Raw genomic sequence first — 17593 nt, forward strand, 5'->3', positions numbered from 1 at the left:
CTGAACCCGGGCATAGAGAGGATTTAACGAGTCAAAAAGTTTTTAAAGTTCAAGAATTTTTCCTCTCTTTACACTAGTCATCATTTAGCTAACATTATCTGGATCCAACATTACTCAACACACTCGGTTAGCTTGGGGAAAAAAATTGTGCAAAGTTTTTTGTCGTGATTCTAACACACACCTGTCTCTACACAGCAGCAGGTCTCCCTCACTGCCACACATTATGAAGCACCAAAGCGGCATTCAAAGGCGGCTCAGAAAAACATGACATATTAACAATGGATTAAACGGTTGTAACGGATGAAAAAAGTGCAAGGGGCAGAAGGCACAGTACAGGAGCTTCTACTGTATCAAATTTAGATATAGGAATAATAGAAATGTGGCCACTCTGAGGTTGGAAAAAAAACCTCAGAGTCCAGGGGAGGCACTGCTGACTCTCTGAGCAGGGAATGCTCGCCCATGCCGCTGGGCATGTGCCTGGGACTGCAGTGATTTAAGGCTCTGGCCTAACATATGCACTAATTCACTAATTTTGACAAATAGTCTCTCAATAAATTAGAGGCCAGGAATTTCTACTTCGTAGTTCTCACCTAGTTCTGAGAATATGATCTCCAAACCACGACACCCCCACCTCCATGCTTTATACTTGGTATGGAAGGCTCTATTTGGTTTATGCCAAACATGTCCTCTGTTCTGGTGTCCAAATATTTCAGTGTTACTCATTTATCCAAAGAACATTATTCCAGAAAAGTATGGGTCTTTCTCTATCTTCTCTCTGGGAAACTTTCAGTTGGCCTTCATATTTTTCTTAGAAAGCAAGTTTTCTGCTGGGACATTCTATGAAACTAGTCCAGTCTCTCTTTTTTTTTTTGTAGAGGCATCACATCAACGGTAGCAACAGATTCTTGTAGCTCATTTCTGGGTTTTTGTAGACTACTGTTAGCATCTGATGTTCTTTTTTCAGAGTGAATTTGCTGGAACGGTCAAATTTGGGCATGTTGCTTGCTGTTTTCTGTGTTCTTCACTGTTCTCCATTAAGGGGACTGCCAGACTTCAAGCTCTTTTGCAACCTCTTTAAATCCCATGGAGCACTGCTATGAAACGTTGATAAGCTGCAGTCTTTTTTCTGAAGGCCTTAGGTACCAGTGTGAAGTTCAGTCCCACTGTAACAATCAGGAGGATATCAATCCAAATATCCACGTTTAGAGGGTTGGCCTACTTCAGAATGCTGTGTGATTTTAGCCATTTTTAATAGGAATAAATGTGAAAGTGTCCAAATGTATTCCTCCCCTGATTTTATTTTTATCTAGTTTCATTGATTTTTTTTCTTTTCTTGTTTGCTCTTGTCCAGTACATTTTCAAGGTATTATTAAAATTGATTTTAAACATCCATATGTCCATATATTTTTGAAAACACATGTATTGCTTTAGGGAATCCTATTTCTCTAATATGACTATATAGTCCACATCCAGGATGGTGGATGTCAAATGGAGGATTGAACCAGATGAGTTCACTAAGATAGTTATTTCTTTCTTTTCAGTAAACACACAACAGTAAAACTAGCTTGAACATTGTGCATTCCTTTTGGGTAAAAAAGTCACAATTTCTACATCCTATGTTGAAAAAGAAATGTCATTATCAACCTTTAAAAAATCTGACTTGGCTGCAGAGCATAAATGTTCATAAATGTATGTTAGCTTGACCTCCTGTCAGTTTGCATCTCATGGAATCTATGATCATCATTAAACACATTCTAATGAAACTCCTGATCACACATTAGCTGCTGTTTTCACACTTAAACTGACCTTTAACCTTTAAGTGCTTCTCACCTGGGCTTAACTTTGAAGTTTTGAGCACTGCAGTACTTGTTGGAAAATCTGTTTGGTTCAACGAAACATTTGACTGAGCAGTGTTGACAGTGCGAACACTGTTTATTTCAGTCACTCACCTCATTGACTGAGCAGGAAACAGCAGATTTAGAGCGTTCTGCTGTTTGAAACTACTAATGTGGGGAAGTTTCTTGTCTCAGCTTTAATGTCACTGGGTGTAATTGTGGTTCCAAGCCTGATATGACTCCGTTTGAAGTAAGTTGTACGGAAACAAAAAGGGTATTTATAGAAAAAACACATAAAGAGCATCTTGTCTAATGTGAAGTTCTGAAATATGATTTTGTTGCCATATTTTGGACTCCGATGAAACCAGAGTTAATATTTTCTTTTTTTTGTTCTCTTCCTCTGTAGTGTGCTGTTTTGTGGTCCATAAGCGCTGTCATGAGTTTGTCACTTTTTCCTGTCCAGGGGCCGACAAGGGACCTGCGTCTGACGTAAGTAAAGAATGTTTACAGACACACCCGCTCAGTTTGTTTTCTTTGCCCTGTAATCCCACTCAGAAAGATGATCTAACAGAAAACTGTTCTAGACGATGTTTATCATTTTGCTCCTAAGTATACGGTCTATTAGAAAAGTATTAATCCTCCTTGAACTTCTAATATTTTGTCCTGCTACAACCATAAACTATTTAGTCGTTCATTTGAATTTTGTGTGATATTCCAACATTCCAAAGTGATGCATAGTTGTGAAGTAAAAAAAAATCACACAATGGAAAGTATGAAATGTTTCTATTCAGCCTTGTTTGCTCCGATACCCTTAAAATAATTTCTAGTATAAAATGTTAGTAACTTTGGAGGAGCTGGAGAGATCCACAGCTCAGGTGGGAGAATCAGCTGTTTTAAAACACGGGTGTCCATCTCCAGTTTACCAGGACTGGGATCCTGCATGTTTTAGATACTCCAACACAGCTTATTCATTTGGCTCAATTACCTCCCATGTTTGTGAATACAGCTCACAGAGGCCTGGTAGTAAAGCTGCAGTTTTTCACTGGGTGGTTTAGTCTGCTTTAAAAAAAAACCTCTGAGTTTATGGAGACCTAATACTGTTAAAGGAAAAGTATAAAATCCATTGAATTTGTGCCATGTGTGGCATCTAATATATATATGACTTGCATATGAAATCATCTGTACTTTCTCTGTATCCAAGAATCCAGACTTAAAAATATGTGCAAAAAAACTAAACTGTTCAGCAAATAATTTAAAAATGTTCAGATTGAGAAATGCTGGACTTGAACATCCATTCACATACAGTTAGCATCAAATCTGACTGAGTTTGAGCTGTTCAAAAAATTGGGCAAAGGTTTAGTCTATGGATGTGCAAACCTGGTTAATATCTTTCTAAAATAAAGATGGATTTATAAAGTATGGAAGACCATGCCTGCCACACATTTCAGTTTCCTTTTTTGTTAAAAAACATAAGAAAATGGGTAAAATAATCTGTTCACAATTATGCATCATGCAGCATTAAGTCACACAAATGCTGCTGGAGGAACTCTCTTGCACACAAACAGCGTTGTGGACTTTGGCTTCTTGTCAGGTCCAAGTCCTGTTCGGAAAGGTGCATAAAGTAGAGATGTGCTGCCTGGCTGCTTGGGGTAATGATCCAGGACTCTTCTCTCATGCTATAATTTTATTGAACATGTACTTTATTGTTCCAGTCATGCTGATGTTTATTAATCTCCAAGTCTGTCTTCGAAAGTACCTGTCTAACAATCTCTGATCAGTGGAAACACCCACTGGGAAACATCAGTTAACTTAAAAAAAAAATACATTAAAAATCTGTTTGACCCATAAAATTTTCAGAGGGTGTGACATTTTCTAAGCACCAGAATTATGTCTGGTGCACACGGCACCAGACATAATTCTGCAGAAAACTTGTCTATACAGATGTGTTTCCAGGTGTTGATCTGGCCTCCAGGAATACCTGGGAGGTTTTTCCATGGAAGGAATGACGAGCCACAACAGCTTCAACTGCCAGTTATTTATGTACTAACTGCTGAAAAGGAGCCAGTTCCCACAACCTTTATTTCCTCTTACAAAACAGGCAGCTAAGTACAGTGGCAGTGTGGAAATAAGTAATTTTTCCTTCACAAGCTGATAAGTTACAGCTTTCCTCTGCATATATGCATTGTTATTTAAACTAATTCAGACACAAAGCTGCTTAATTGAACTATCATCCAAGGTAGAAAGGAGAATGTTTACTGGTTTGCTGACTCAGCTCTCCAAGTACAGCCCGTAAGACAAATTAACAACTAATATTTAATATAGATTTGCTAATAATTGTCCTTTTTAAAAAAAAAAATCTCTCTTAGGACTAAATGACTTATTTCTCAGTGAGATCTAGAGAGACTCATTCACGTTTTTATATTAGTCACATTGATTACTGCAACAGTGTCTTCACAGGTCTGCCTAAAAATCAATCCTCCAGCTGCTGCTGATGTTCTCCCTAAATCTAGGAAGAATCATTTTCTGCAATGATTGCAGAAAACTGCAGAACAGCCAAAACACTGAGTGCCTTTAAATTGTTGAAGAAGATTATAGGTTATAATATTTCTTAAGAAACTCTCTAGCTCAATCTTCTTCTGATCCCAGGTTCTCCCGGCGGACCACGTGTAGCCACACAGAAAACAACAATGAGTGTTGACGTCACAGAATTACAGAGTTTAATCCACTAGAAGACAACGTATGAAATTACAACAGAAACTGCAGAACAACAGAGACATACATTCATTTACCTGAGACAAATAGAAAAGAAGGAGAAAGAAAGAAAGAAAAGCAAAGACGTCTTTGGAGAATTGCGAGAGCAAATCTAATTTGTTACTCCTGTGTACAAACTTTTATAGTATAGGCGTATTCTTGTCTTTAATTTATTCAAATAAGGTGTACCTTTGCTCATCCAACCAGGAGCTGTCTTGGACCCTCTTTTAAACTCGCTGCTAGTCACAATCTAAGACCATTTGCCTCCATTGTCTAAACAAAGTGAGAGCAGAGCTTCTCCTGAACTCCTGCTGTTTTACGGCTTTTCACAAATGAGTGTGAAAAGCTGGAACTTCTCCTGATTGTTTCCCACACAGACAAAGGGCAGTTCAGAAGATCTTAGCAAACAATCTGCTGTAACTACAGGTGACATAAAGTTTCAATAGGCCAGAATAAGTAACTAATTTTAAAACTATAATTATGCTATTTCAATCAAGACATGTTAAGTTTTAAAACTAGCACATTTTAAATTTATTTTCTTAACAAAATCTAGGCTAAAAAACTGTCTAGAGTTAATTTGAAACTCTAACAAACATTTTAATGTATATTGATGGCACTTGGCAAAATGTAATGTTAACTGGTTTAGTGTGTGGTACCTTTTTTTACTTTGTATTTTTATATTCTTATAGGTGTGCCGATTGATCGGCCACCGATCATAATCGGCCGATTTCCGTGAAAAAGTATATGATCGGTGATCGCCGATCACGGTCTCTTGCTGCCGATCACACAAACCGATCACCTGCATCTCATTTCCCAGTCTGCCTGTGCAGCTGGTCTCCTCTTTCCTTCACTCTGCGCAAACGCGCAGCAACAAATCCTAAGCGATGTGTAACTATATCTCACTGAATGAATGGGGAGGTTTCCGTGTTGCGGCGGGAAATTGAAGCAGGTTAAAATGCAACAACACGATGAATCTAATATGGCATAAAAACAATGAGATACTTGACGGAGTTTGGCTACATCGATGCTCACTGCAATAAAAAGACATATGGAGGATCAGATAGCAGGTAAAACAAATAACCCGCAAAATTATTTAAGTCTTCGAGCTGCGATGTCAGACGCTGGTTCTGCTCTCCTGTTGAACCGCTGCTACGCTACAGGTAGTAATATTTCACAGACGGAGCTTCGCTTCTGCTCCACCTGGTAGTGACTCTCACACCGAACCTCTGCTTAAATCTTTTTTTACACACATATTAAAACTTTCACTGTCCTAAGATGAGACAGATAATCTCTGAAAAAATAATCGATCTCCTCCCTGATCTGCATAATTACTCCGCTCAGTCAGAAACAGCCAATCAGAGCTAGCAGTAATCAGCTAGCCGCCATGCTAACAGGAAGTTTTCATTCAGTAACTCTGGATTGTTTATTGTAATGGAACCAGTTTTTGCCTTTGAATGTTAAGTTTTATACTTGAATTGTTTGGCAATGTTGAGAGATTTTATTTTTAAACTTTGTATTATTTAGCCTCTTCAGAGCCTTCATATGTTATCAGTCTGTTAAAGATAGTATTACTATAGCAGTGCAATTTGCATGATGCCTGTTTTGTTTTTTTCTTGGAAAAAGTTATTTAAAACAAGTTTTTGTCTAAATTAAGGTGAATTCATGGTTCCTTTTTCCACATAATGTAACCGGTAGTGCTTGTAATTAAAAAAATAAAAATTATGTGATTGGTATCGATGATCAGCCCTCATGAGTGATCGGAATCGGAATCGGCAGGAAAAAACCTGATCGGCACATCTCTAATAGTTTTATAATGTTAAGCACTTTGAACTGTGGAGAGCCATTTCAGCCAAAATTAAATAAATTAACAAATGAGTGAAATAAATAAAAAATGAGTGAAATAAATAATTGTCATTATTATTCCCATTTATATTTGTTCATTTAAAATTATTATAATTATTATTTGAAAAAAATATAATTTTCCCATTTTCCAATTTCCCTTATTCATTTGGTATTTCCTTATGTTCTTATTTATGACATTCCATTTTCCCCTCTTCGTTTCTGCTTTAATATGATAATGAGGGGCGGTGTCTTCAGACTACAATGGCAGCCTATTGGTTGATCAGATACAGCTGACCTTTTTCACGCTTCCACGTTTTAAAGTGGATGTGGGGATTGACAACTTCCGGTGTCTATAGAGTTGTCATTAAAAGGCTACGAAAATGGCTCAGTCTCAGCGCAGTTGTTTTTGTTCAGTCCCTGGTTGTTCATGTGGGGCAAGAAAACGACCATATCTGTCCTATCATGTGTTCCTGATGGGCCCAGACCAACAGAAGCAGTGGATCCAAGCGATCCAAAGAGATGAAGGTTTCGACTTTTGCATAAAAGCAGGGAGCACTTTCGTATGTAGCCACCACTTCACACTGGAGGATTTTGTTAGCGGATCTACCACCAGCTGCCTTAGAAGTGGAGCTGTTCCTTCCCTTTTTTGACTGGAATAATTTCACTGCACCAGAACAAGAGAGTCTGCTTTCGAGAGGGCTAAGAAATGGCAGCTTGTCCTCTCTCAGAAAGCTAGCCAGGCTGAAGATGACCACAATTATGTGGCACATCCACCTGCAGGTAAATGTCAAATTAAGATAGTACATTGTATACATTTGCCATGTAAGACAATTTCATTCAAATATAACTATTACTATAATAATATGATTATTATTATGTTCACATAATAATAATCACATTATTATGAGATTATGCGGTAGTTATGTGTTTTGTTACCACAAAATTGTAGTTATGTACCACAATTTTGTGGAGAGATTAAATCAATGGCTATATACATACATGCTTGGACTCGCATCATGTATTGATCTTCAGAGAAGCAATGTTACATTTATATAATGAAAACTTCTTGCTATAACCGTAAGTTATACAGTTTTATTTTGTGGTTTTACAGGCGCACTTGATGAAGTTCTGGATTATATCAAGGAGTTGGAGACCAGACTTCAAAAAGTGGATTTGTCTGCCACACTTTTTAGCCGCTACTGTGCCTCTGATGACTAGATCCGATTCTACACCAAATTTTCCATCTGAATGTGTGTTCCGGATCTTCTGGGAGTCCGGATCTTCTCTGCATCACACCTTGTGTACTGGGCCAGAGCACAGAAACTTGGAGAGGAAGCATGTGCTGAAGTCAGCCCTGCCTGCTGCATGCCTCTGATTGATGAGTTCCTGATGTACTCATTCAGGGTAGCAGTGAGCATGAAGGAGCAGCTCACTGCTGACATGCTTCAAGTCAGCATAGCTACTGTCAGCCGAGTGACCATCACCTGGGCCAACTACCTCTTCATTGTGTTCTCTTCCATCAACCTGTGGATTAGTCGTGAGAAGGTAAAAGCCAGTATACCTCAGAGATTTCTGAAGTTCTCTCCAAATGTCCGTGTCATCTTGGACTGCACAGAAGTTGCTCTGGAGACGCCATCATCCCTCACCTTACCGTCTGAAACGTTCTCTGCCTACAAGAACCACACCACTCTGAAAGGGCTGATCGGAGTTGCTCCCTGTGACTTGGTGACATTTATTTCAGCATTGTACACAGGCTGCATCTCAGACAAAGAAATAACTAAAGTCAGTGGAAACCTTACTCTGTTTAAGCCGGGAGACAAAGTCATGGTGGATGAAGGCTTTCTCATTCAAGACCTCCTTCATGAAGTTGGAGCCAGACTCACCATTCCACCATTTAGGCATCCTGGCCAGTTCAGCAAGAAAGAGACAGAGGAGACTCACACCATTGCTCGGCTGTCGATCATTGTAGAGCGAGCAATCGCNAAAAATGTAACTCTTTACTATGGGCCCTTTGTCTAACAGCGTGTGACTCTTTCTCGGCCTTGGTAAAGCATCTCAACACCTAATAGTAATCATAATGATTTAACTAATTTACTAATCTCAACAGCAGATATCTTTTCCCCATAGTTTTGGACTTCCGCACCACCACCTTGCTGACAGGTTCAGGATGTATCCCCTTACAAGACATACACAGAAAGATATGTCAAACTAAAGAACAAATAAAGGGATGGGTGAGCAGTTTGTTAGGACATAATGGGACTGATTTGGCAGAGTTTAGATTTTTACCCAACTTGCATATAAAACTAATTGATTGCAGTTGAGCCTGTATTTTTTTCCATTGGCTACAAACAAGAAATATTCCAAACAAATTCTGAGAGTAATTATATTTGACACAAGTGATATTGAGATTACAACAAACTTTATATGGCAATTATAAAATACAGGTGGGAAAGGAACATAAATGGCTGTGCAACACAATCAAAGGAGGAATAAATTGTCTACATAAGTATAGTATTGTTATTTTAAGATCATATGACAGTATATGTAATTTAGTATATGTAGTATATTTAGTATATGATAGGATATCACGTACCATAGGACAATGTGTTCCACTCTTTTTTTCTTACCTGTGTTCTTGGGCTGTGCCATCTTTGTAAGTTGCTTGTGCAGGAGGAACAGTTGGCAGCTGGAGTTGGGAGTAGTGTGCAGTCTGGTAAAGAAGTGCAACTACATGATTGCAAAAGCCTTTACCAGCTGCACAGCTACAGGAATAATCCAATAATTCAGCCTTTTCTTTTCCAACACCCAGTGATATCTAAAATAGACAACCGTTTTTAGTAACACATATATACATCAATAGCATGTTTAGCTTTATACAAGTAATAGATTCTAGTTTGAAGCTAAGCTTCAACAGCAGCAGAAAAACAGACAGACTGTTGCAACAGAAACAGAAAACAAATAGGAACCACTGAACAGGAAGATGTTAGAATAAGCTCCTAGTAGTCCAGAAGTCCTACGTGAAAGTTCTTCTGTAAAATATGAACAGAAACTCGAACTAACGAACAAGAGCCCACCTGCTTTCTGACTGTTTCAAACCTGCAGCTTGTGCGGTTCCTAATTTTTCTTCATGGATCTGAAGCATCTAGCTCTGACAACTACCTGTCCCTCGACAATATCTGACACTACAGACATGCAGGTGATCATGGGGTGCCCCAACTAGACTCTAGTTGGGGCACCCCTATGTCTTGAATTTGGGGGAAAAAAATCATATTTTATTTATCACTACAGAAGGGTTCAGTGAATGCACATATGAAACTGGTGGGTTCGGNTTGGGTCGTTCCTGGACAGTCAGCTCAGCTTTGCTGAAAACACTGATTATATTTTGAAGAACTGTTCTCAAGAGACTCTACCTTTTAAGAAGACTTAAAAGACTTAGTGATCATGGGATAATAGGGGGTACCTAACTAATTTTATTTATCACTACAGAAGGGTTCAGTGAATGCGCATATGAAACTGGTGGGTCCAGTACCTCAAAAAAGGTTAAGAACCACTGCGCTAGAGTTAAGTGCTACCCACATCTGGGATTTTCTGTTGTCTCTTAATAGTCAATCAAATCTAGCACAGCTGTTGTGTTTTGGCAAATTATCAAGGCCCATTTTGTGTTGCAAACTAAATTATTTCTGTATGTTAATTGTTGTAGTGCTATGTAAAAGTTATTTAAATGTCTAGTCCAGTGTTTCTCAACCTTTTTTGGGCCAGCGGCCCCCTAGCCTTTATCCAGGTCCCTCACCCCCCTATTCTTGCCATACAGTCTCTGTATTAATTATTGCTCTAAAGGTCTTGCCATACCAGTTTATTCCTCTGTATTTACCTTAGTTTCTTAGTTTATTCTTGCATTTTCTTCTTCATTCATTTCCATTTAGTTTCCTTTGATTAGTATTATCCTCTCTTGGTTTATTGCTATGTCCACTTTAGTTTCTTTCCTGTTGCTAGATTTATTTTATCGTTTACCATCGCTCACCATCTTCACTCATCACCTGCTGCGCCGCCTAATTGTCATGTTTCACATCATGTGTTGATTTTTTTCACTGTTCAACGTCGGATTCTTTGTTTTTATGCCATAATTCACATCTAGTTCGTCGCTCCGTTTTATGTCCCGGTTCTCCTGTTTCAGAGTTTTGCTCAATGTGGGCGTCTATTTTTTTTTTTAACCCCCTAAGGTGCAGGGCAGTCGGGAAGCGTATCGATGGGGAAAAGACAGACTGACATAAACCTTTTAAAACAACGGAAACAATTTCTGCAGTCTGATTATTGAAATTTAAAAGTGTTGTGTTGTTCCATCACCCCCGTTTCATACCGGACCTTACAGCACCGATGTTAATGCTATAAAATGAACGCTCTCTATCGTGGTATCACCATGGAGGGATTTCTTTATTTAAATAGTACAGCATACTGTACTATTTCTTTTGTATTTTCTTGCTTAAGTTGAATTGCAAGGAAAACAAATCAAGTACAATTTACAATATTTGGCAAAAACAAAAAGCCCTTAACTATTTAATATTTTATAATTGTACACCATACATTGATTTAAATTATGCTGCAAATGAATATCAAATCTAAATAACAATAGTTGCAAATACTTAAGACAACCTTAAGAAGAAGCATTTTTAAAACAGGTTACAAGACAACTGCAGTTAAGAAAACAAATTTTCATAAATTATGCAACCTCCTTTCAAAGAAATTTGCACACCTGCGTATGTTTTATGAGTAAGAACTAATTACAGTGATTCACACAGCTTGAGATTGGATATTTGAAATGCAAAGGAACAAAAGGTTAAGTTACACATTTTATAATTCTTATTGCATTGACATGAACACATAAATGAAGGTGTTGAAGCAAAATAAGTCCAGTTTAGATTTCATTTAATCTATGAAAGACTCATCACACCACACCCGCTCAACAGTTATTATTGTTAGCGTGTCTGTAACAAAGTCGCACCATTCCAATGGTGAGACTTTGTTATACCATTGGAATGGTGTAATCCGGTGATTGCCAGCTAACCCTGTACCTCCCAGTAGTATGCGTATGAACGCCTCAAAATAGCATGGCCATCCTGAACCTGGATGTGAGCAACCTGAGACACATCATTCTTCATACTGATTTTTACCTCAACCAGTCCAAACGGACTGGAGTTGCACCAAGATATGATGTGTCAGGGCTAACAGTGAATCCCACAGGGAGGACGTTGACCCTCAACATCTCAGCATAGTTTGCCAGCACCTCAGACTCCATCTGCAGACCACGCTTCATGGCGGCAGTTTGTCTAGTGGACCCCCTGATCATCTGAGCTGCCAGTGCTTTGGCAGCAGACTACTCCTCTGCTCTTCCTCTGCAAGCATCACGGAAATGGCAAGCAGTAAGTCTTGGTTGTCAAAGTTGTACCCATGCAGGACATCTGGACTGCCCTCTTGTTCAGGCCTATATTTCATAAGACATTTCCAGTGACACTTGCAGAGACTGAAGGTGCATAAGTTGACAGAGTGTGGGCACAAAACACATATACAAAAGACTATGCAGCATCAAAGGAAGAGAAGGGAAGTCTGGAGTCATGTGGTGCAGAATGATGGTGCAGAATGATGCTACCAGAGGACTTCTCAGGTGGGCACTGATGAGACATTGGTGAGCCCTGTGGCACAGACCCAAATTTGGATGGAACCAGCTCCAAATTTGAAATACCATCTAGGACAAGAGCAGTAAGTGGTTGGGACTCCAGCTGGCGTAGGTTTTCTCCTGATGCCAGGATGTTGGGATCTGGAAGTGGTCCAGATCCCAGTGACAAAATCATAAGAATCATAAAGTTTTGACAAAGGAAACATAAGTATAAAAAAATAAACCAAAAGTTATACCTGTGTAAGCTCTGTAAAGTGTGGAGTGCAGTGTTGAGATTGGGAATCTCAATCGATGAATCATAATTTGTATTGACACACGGAGCATAAAATCAGCCAAGAAAAGCATTCAGACTTTACTTATTTTATTAACTTTCAGCGCTGAAAGGAGACACTTTACCATTACATCCGAGAAGAGTTTCTAAAAAAGTCTGTGCAGCGTCTGAGGAGAAAGAGGAGGGCAGNCACCCCTATGTCTTGAATTTGGGGGAAAAAAATCATATTTTATTTATCACTACAGAAGGGTTCAGTGAATGCACATATGAAACTGGTGGGTTCGGTACCTCAAAAAAGGTTAAGAACCACTGCCATAGACATAATATAAGATATCTTATATCTATGTGAATTACAGTCACAAAAACAGGAAGTACCCCAGCCCTTTCAGATGCAGCTTCCAGTTGTCGTGAAAAAGGTCTGCTCTGCAGTTGTATCTAATCAACCAATAGGCTGCCATTGTAGTCTGAAGATCCTGCCCCTCATTATCATATTAAAGCAGAAACGAAGAGGGGAAAATGTAATGTCATAAATAAGAAAATAAGGAAATACCAAATGAATAAGGGAAATTGGAAAATGGGAAAATTATACATTTTTCAAATAAATGTTAAATGAAAAATAGATGAAGGAAAAATGGCTAAATAAAAAAGAGAAATATGAGAAATGGATAAATTAAACTGGGAGATTGAAAATTGGATTAATGAAAAAGGGATAAAGTGATAAATGAAAATAGGAAATTGAAAAATTGATAATATTAAAAATAAATAAATAAAAATTTGGGTTAAGGAAAAAGGGAAATTGAAAAGTGGTTAAATGAAATGAAAAATAGATTAATAAAAAATGGGTAAATGGATAAAGGGATAAATGAAAATGGGTAAACAAAAGGAAAAATTAAAATTGGACAAATGAAAATGGGAACATAAAAAATGGTTAAATTAATCTAGGAATAAAACATTTAAATTAACAAATATAAATGGGAATAAAAATGACAATTATTTATTTAACTCATTTTTTATTTATTTCACTCATTTTTGTCATTTATTGATTTATTTTACTCATTTGCTTATTTATTTCACCCAATTTAATTTAGGCTGAAATGGCTCTCCATATTGAACTGCCTTGTTACTGAAATGTACGGTACAAATAAACTTGATTGATTGATTCTTTATGTTCCTCCAGGATCCTCGCAGTAAACACAAGTTTCGGGTCCACACCTATTCCAGCCCCACCTTCTGTGACCACTGCGGCTCCCTCCTGTACGGGCTGATACACCAGGGCATGAAATGCGACCGTATGTATTCAAAGTATTTAGCTGCTTGTTTGTGTGCTGCAGCCTGAGCACAGAGAACTGTGAGTGTGGCAGCAAAGAGACTGTTCAGGGAGAATCTCCTCCATTTTTGCACATGTTTTACTACCACTCTTCAATGTATTTCTGCTCTGGATTCATGAAGCAAACACAAATCAAGATCAAGTCCTGAAGATGAGAGCAATTTTCCCCTGTTTTCACCAGTGTGCAGTTGTTCTCCCTTCAGTTACAGCATAGAAAAAAAAACCTTCCTTCTTTTTTTTTTAAATTGCAGTATATATTTTTTATTTAAAAAATATGGTTTTTACTTATTTGTTAACATTATTACTATTATGTCGTTAGAGTACAATTTATGGCTCCTCTGCCTTCTGCCACTGCTCCTAGAACTAACTGCAGAAATTCATCACTCAGTCAGAAATAACCAATCAGAGCCAGGAGGAGGGTCTTAATGCTGTCAGTCACTCTCATACTCACATTCTCTCACTTGCTTGTTGCTATAAGTTACAGCTGGTTCACCAGTACATAGCCTGCATATGTTTGTAAAAGTTACGTTCTGCAGCATTAATTATGGGTCCGCAGCAAATCTGAACAAATTTCCTGAATTTTGGATGATTGCCCAATTGGTACATGTGAAAGCCATCTTATCCACTGATCTGCAGCAGTTTGTGTTGTGCATGATAGTATTACTGGTCATTCTGCTCTTCATGGAGTAATAACCAGTATAGTAAGCTATTATCTGTCTAAATAGTGAGGAGGGAATATTCATTTATGTAAGCACTTCTCAGGTAAAACCTGATACTTGTGTACAATTAAAACACAATTCATAGAGTAGTAATGCAAAAATAATACAGTAGTTAATCTGGATCTGTGAAAGCAGGATGGCTTAATTAATCTATCTGCTCCTGTAACAGCATTGCCTTAATTCATTTCAAATTCAATTCAAAATTAAAAAATACTTTATTAATACCAAAGGGAAATTAAATGTTGTTGTAACTCACTTATTCAAAGAGTTATTGCAGATGGTGAAGGCTGTTGGCAGGAAAGATCTCTTAGTCGTCTATATTACAGCAAATGTGAAGAAGCCTCTGACTGAAGAAAATCTGTTTTCTCAAGACAGTATCGTGAAGAGGATGGTCAGGGTTGTCCATAATTTTCTTGATTTTATGAAGATTCCTTCTTTGCATCATCATCTCCAGAGGTTCCACAGTCTGTCTGTAGTCCAGTCTGCTCTGTCGCTTCACTGTTGTGTCTCCAGTCCAGTCTGTTGTCCAGATGAACACAGAGGTATTTATATTCCTTAACCACCTCCAGTTCTTTTCCCATGATGGAAACAGGATTTGATCTAACCCTGTTCCTCCTGAAATCTACAATCATCTCCTTTGTTTTATTCACGATTAAGATGAGATGATTGTTCCCACACCTTAACACAAAGCGGTCCACCAGCTCTCTGGACTCAGCCTCTTGTCCATCTCTGATAAACCTGACAACTGCAGAGTCAATTGTGTATTTCTGTAGACGACAGAAGTCAGACTTATGCTGGACGTCTGAGATGTACAGAGAGAGAAAAGGAATGGTGAGAGTACAGTGCCCTGTGGTGCTCCTGTGTTGCTGACCACCTGGTTAGACACAAAGTCTTTCAGTCTGTTTGTGAGGTAGTCATAGATCCTGGTAATTGTTGAGGCCTCCACCTTTGTCTTCTGGAGTTTCTCACAGAGTAGATCAGGCTGAATTGTGTTAAATGCACAAAAGAAATCACAAACATGATCCTCACAGTGCTGCTTGCTTTGTCCAGATGACAGCGGGTTTGTTGAAGTACGTGTAAAATGCTGATTTGGCAATACTGTTGTCCAGATGGTTCACCAGTACATCACCTCCTGTGCACCTGCTGTTACAGTTTCTTGAGTCTATCTGACCCATCAAAAGTGTCACAATTTTAAAGGCTTGCAACTGCCTTCTTTTCTTTGGTCCAATACTGATACTAGAATTGTGTCCAAATTCAGGGTCTGCATCTTTCGAAGGACCGATTTGTAGGCTGATTACGTCATAGCATGGTGACAAGGCCTGTCCGAATTCGAAGACTCCTTCACATGCGTCCTCCAAATGCATCCTCCTTTTCCCCAGATTTGAAGGATGGGTCCAGTGTATCCTTCATGACCCACCATATCCCATAATTCATTGTGGGTCCAAACTAGGCTAGGGTAGCAGAGTGGCAATGGCGGTTAAAAGCAGCAAATTGTTTTGCTACATTACACTTTAAATGACACAACGTAATTTGGTACAATGTTTTTAGGCGAGAATGTAAGTGTGTAAGTCTCAAACATATGCTCGGTTCACCAAAACATAACCTAATTGCAATATTACTCCAACATTTTCGGACATGTCTGCTCCCGCTGTATTAACAGCCAAATCCCCTCGCCAGCTGTCAGCTGGCCGGGCGCTCCAGGTTTGTCATACCGGGAGAGAACGCCTGACTCCCGGCACATTGTTATAAAAACCCTTGCTAGCTTTCCCCAACGAATGGAAACACTGATATTATTCAAACAGGTAATATCTGGATGTAAAATGTTTGGTTTACTAAAGTATTTAATTTATTCCTGAGCAAATTGGTTTGATTGATTAAAGTTAAGCNCTCCCCCACGCCACTAGAGGCAGTACCAACCCCGAAAAGGTGTGACTAAGGAGCAGATTTAGACTATAGAATTTGGTAAAAACGGTGAGCTTTACTGAAGTAATTAAAGACACAAGTTCAAATCCATGCTGAGAGTGGAACTCCTTCCTGCAGCTAAGCAATGTGACGTGATCCTCTGGAGCAAGTGATGGCAAAACGGGGCGTCATCACGACTTTTCACAAGTGTGTCTTTACCTCCCCGGCAGAGGCTCCACTGAACCCCTGAGACCGACTCATCGAACCCCTGGGGTTCGACCGAACCCAGGTTAAGAACCACTGCCTTAACACAAAGCGGTCCACCAGCTCTCTGGACTCAGCCTCTTGTCCATCTCTGATAAACCTGACAACTGCAGAGTCAATTGAGTATTTCTGTGGATGACAGAAGTCAGACTTGTGCTGGACGTCTGAAATGTACAGAGAGAAAAGGAATGGTGAGAGTACAGTGCCCTGTGGTGCTCCTGAAGTGATGAATGAAGTGATGGGTGGCACTGTCCGCTTCACTACAGGTTCACCATCAAATGCACAAACTTCCATTAGCATCAGAACAGAGAGCCACTAACAGGAGGCACAGCCGGATGACCAGGGATACATATGTAATGTTCAGGAATGAATCTTGAGTCTGCATTGGAGTCTTAACACTATGTTGTGTCTGATTGCAGTAGCACCTCTGTTTCCTGATCTTTCCCTGATTAAACTTGGCTGAAATCAGTTCATCAGCACTGACTTGAGATATACTATTCCTCAGTAATTTTTCAACTCTGGGTGCACCGATAAATAAACCCTAACTTCCTTAATTTTGAGAGATCAGTGATACATACATGTGAAGTTGATCTTATCCACCAATCTCATATACCTCAGCAAAAGTCTAAAGGTCAGCTACTGTCCTCTATTGCTTTCCAGAGAAATTGTTAGCACTTTTGCAGTTAACAATACTGCAATACTGTTGCCAAATCAGCAAGCAGAGGTGCTGCCAGGAATCTTGGGCTCCATGACAAAAAATGAAATTGGGCACCTCCTGTGCACCTGCTGTTACAGTTTCTTGAGTCTATCTGACCCATCAAAAGTGTCACAATTTTAAAGGTTTGCAACTGCCTTCTTTTCTTTGGTCCAATACTGATACTAGAATTGTGTCCGAATTCAGGGTCTGCATCTTTCAAAGGACCGATTTGTAGGCTGATTACGTCATAGCATGGTGACAAGGCCTGTCCGAATTCGAAGACTCCTTCACATGCGTCCTCCAAATGCATCCTC

At 39.0% G+C, this 17593-nt stretch overlaps 1 protein-coding gene and 1 long non-coding RNA gene across 2 annotated transcripts in view; one reads left to right on the plus strand and one right to left on the minus strand.

Annotated features, from left to right (window-relative positions):
* LOC107834320 (uncharacterized) overlaps window positions 1-7375 on the minus strand; it is a 21600-nt gene extending 14225 nt beyond the window's left edge. Inside the window, exon 1 of the long non-coding RNA XR_001660111.1 lies at window positions 7365-7375. This is a non-coding gene — a long non-coding RNA (uncharacterized LOC107834320). The remainder of the gene's footprint in view (window positions 1-7364) is intronic.
* Window positions 1-17593, plus strand: part of LOC103129836 (protein kinase C beta type-like) — a 92577-nt gene that overhangs the window by 29583 nt on the left and 45401 nt on the right. Inside the window, exons 3-4 of the mRNA XM_007541045.2 lie at window positions 2242-2324; window positions 13548-13659. Coding sequence (XP_007541107.1) covers window positions 2242-2324; window positions 13548-13659 — 195 coding nt within the window. The remainder of the gene's footprint in view (window positions 1-2241; window positions 2325-13547; window positions 13660-17593) is intronic.

This window comes from Poecilia formosa, unplaced genomic scaffold (assembly GCF_000485575.1).
Source record: "Poecilia formosa unplaced genomic scaffold, Poecilia_formosa-5.1.2 Scaffold583, whole genome shotgun sequence".
NCBI lineage: Eukaryota > Metazoa > Chordata > Actinopteri > Cyprinodontiformes > Poeciliidae > Poecilia > Poecilia formosa.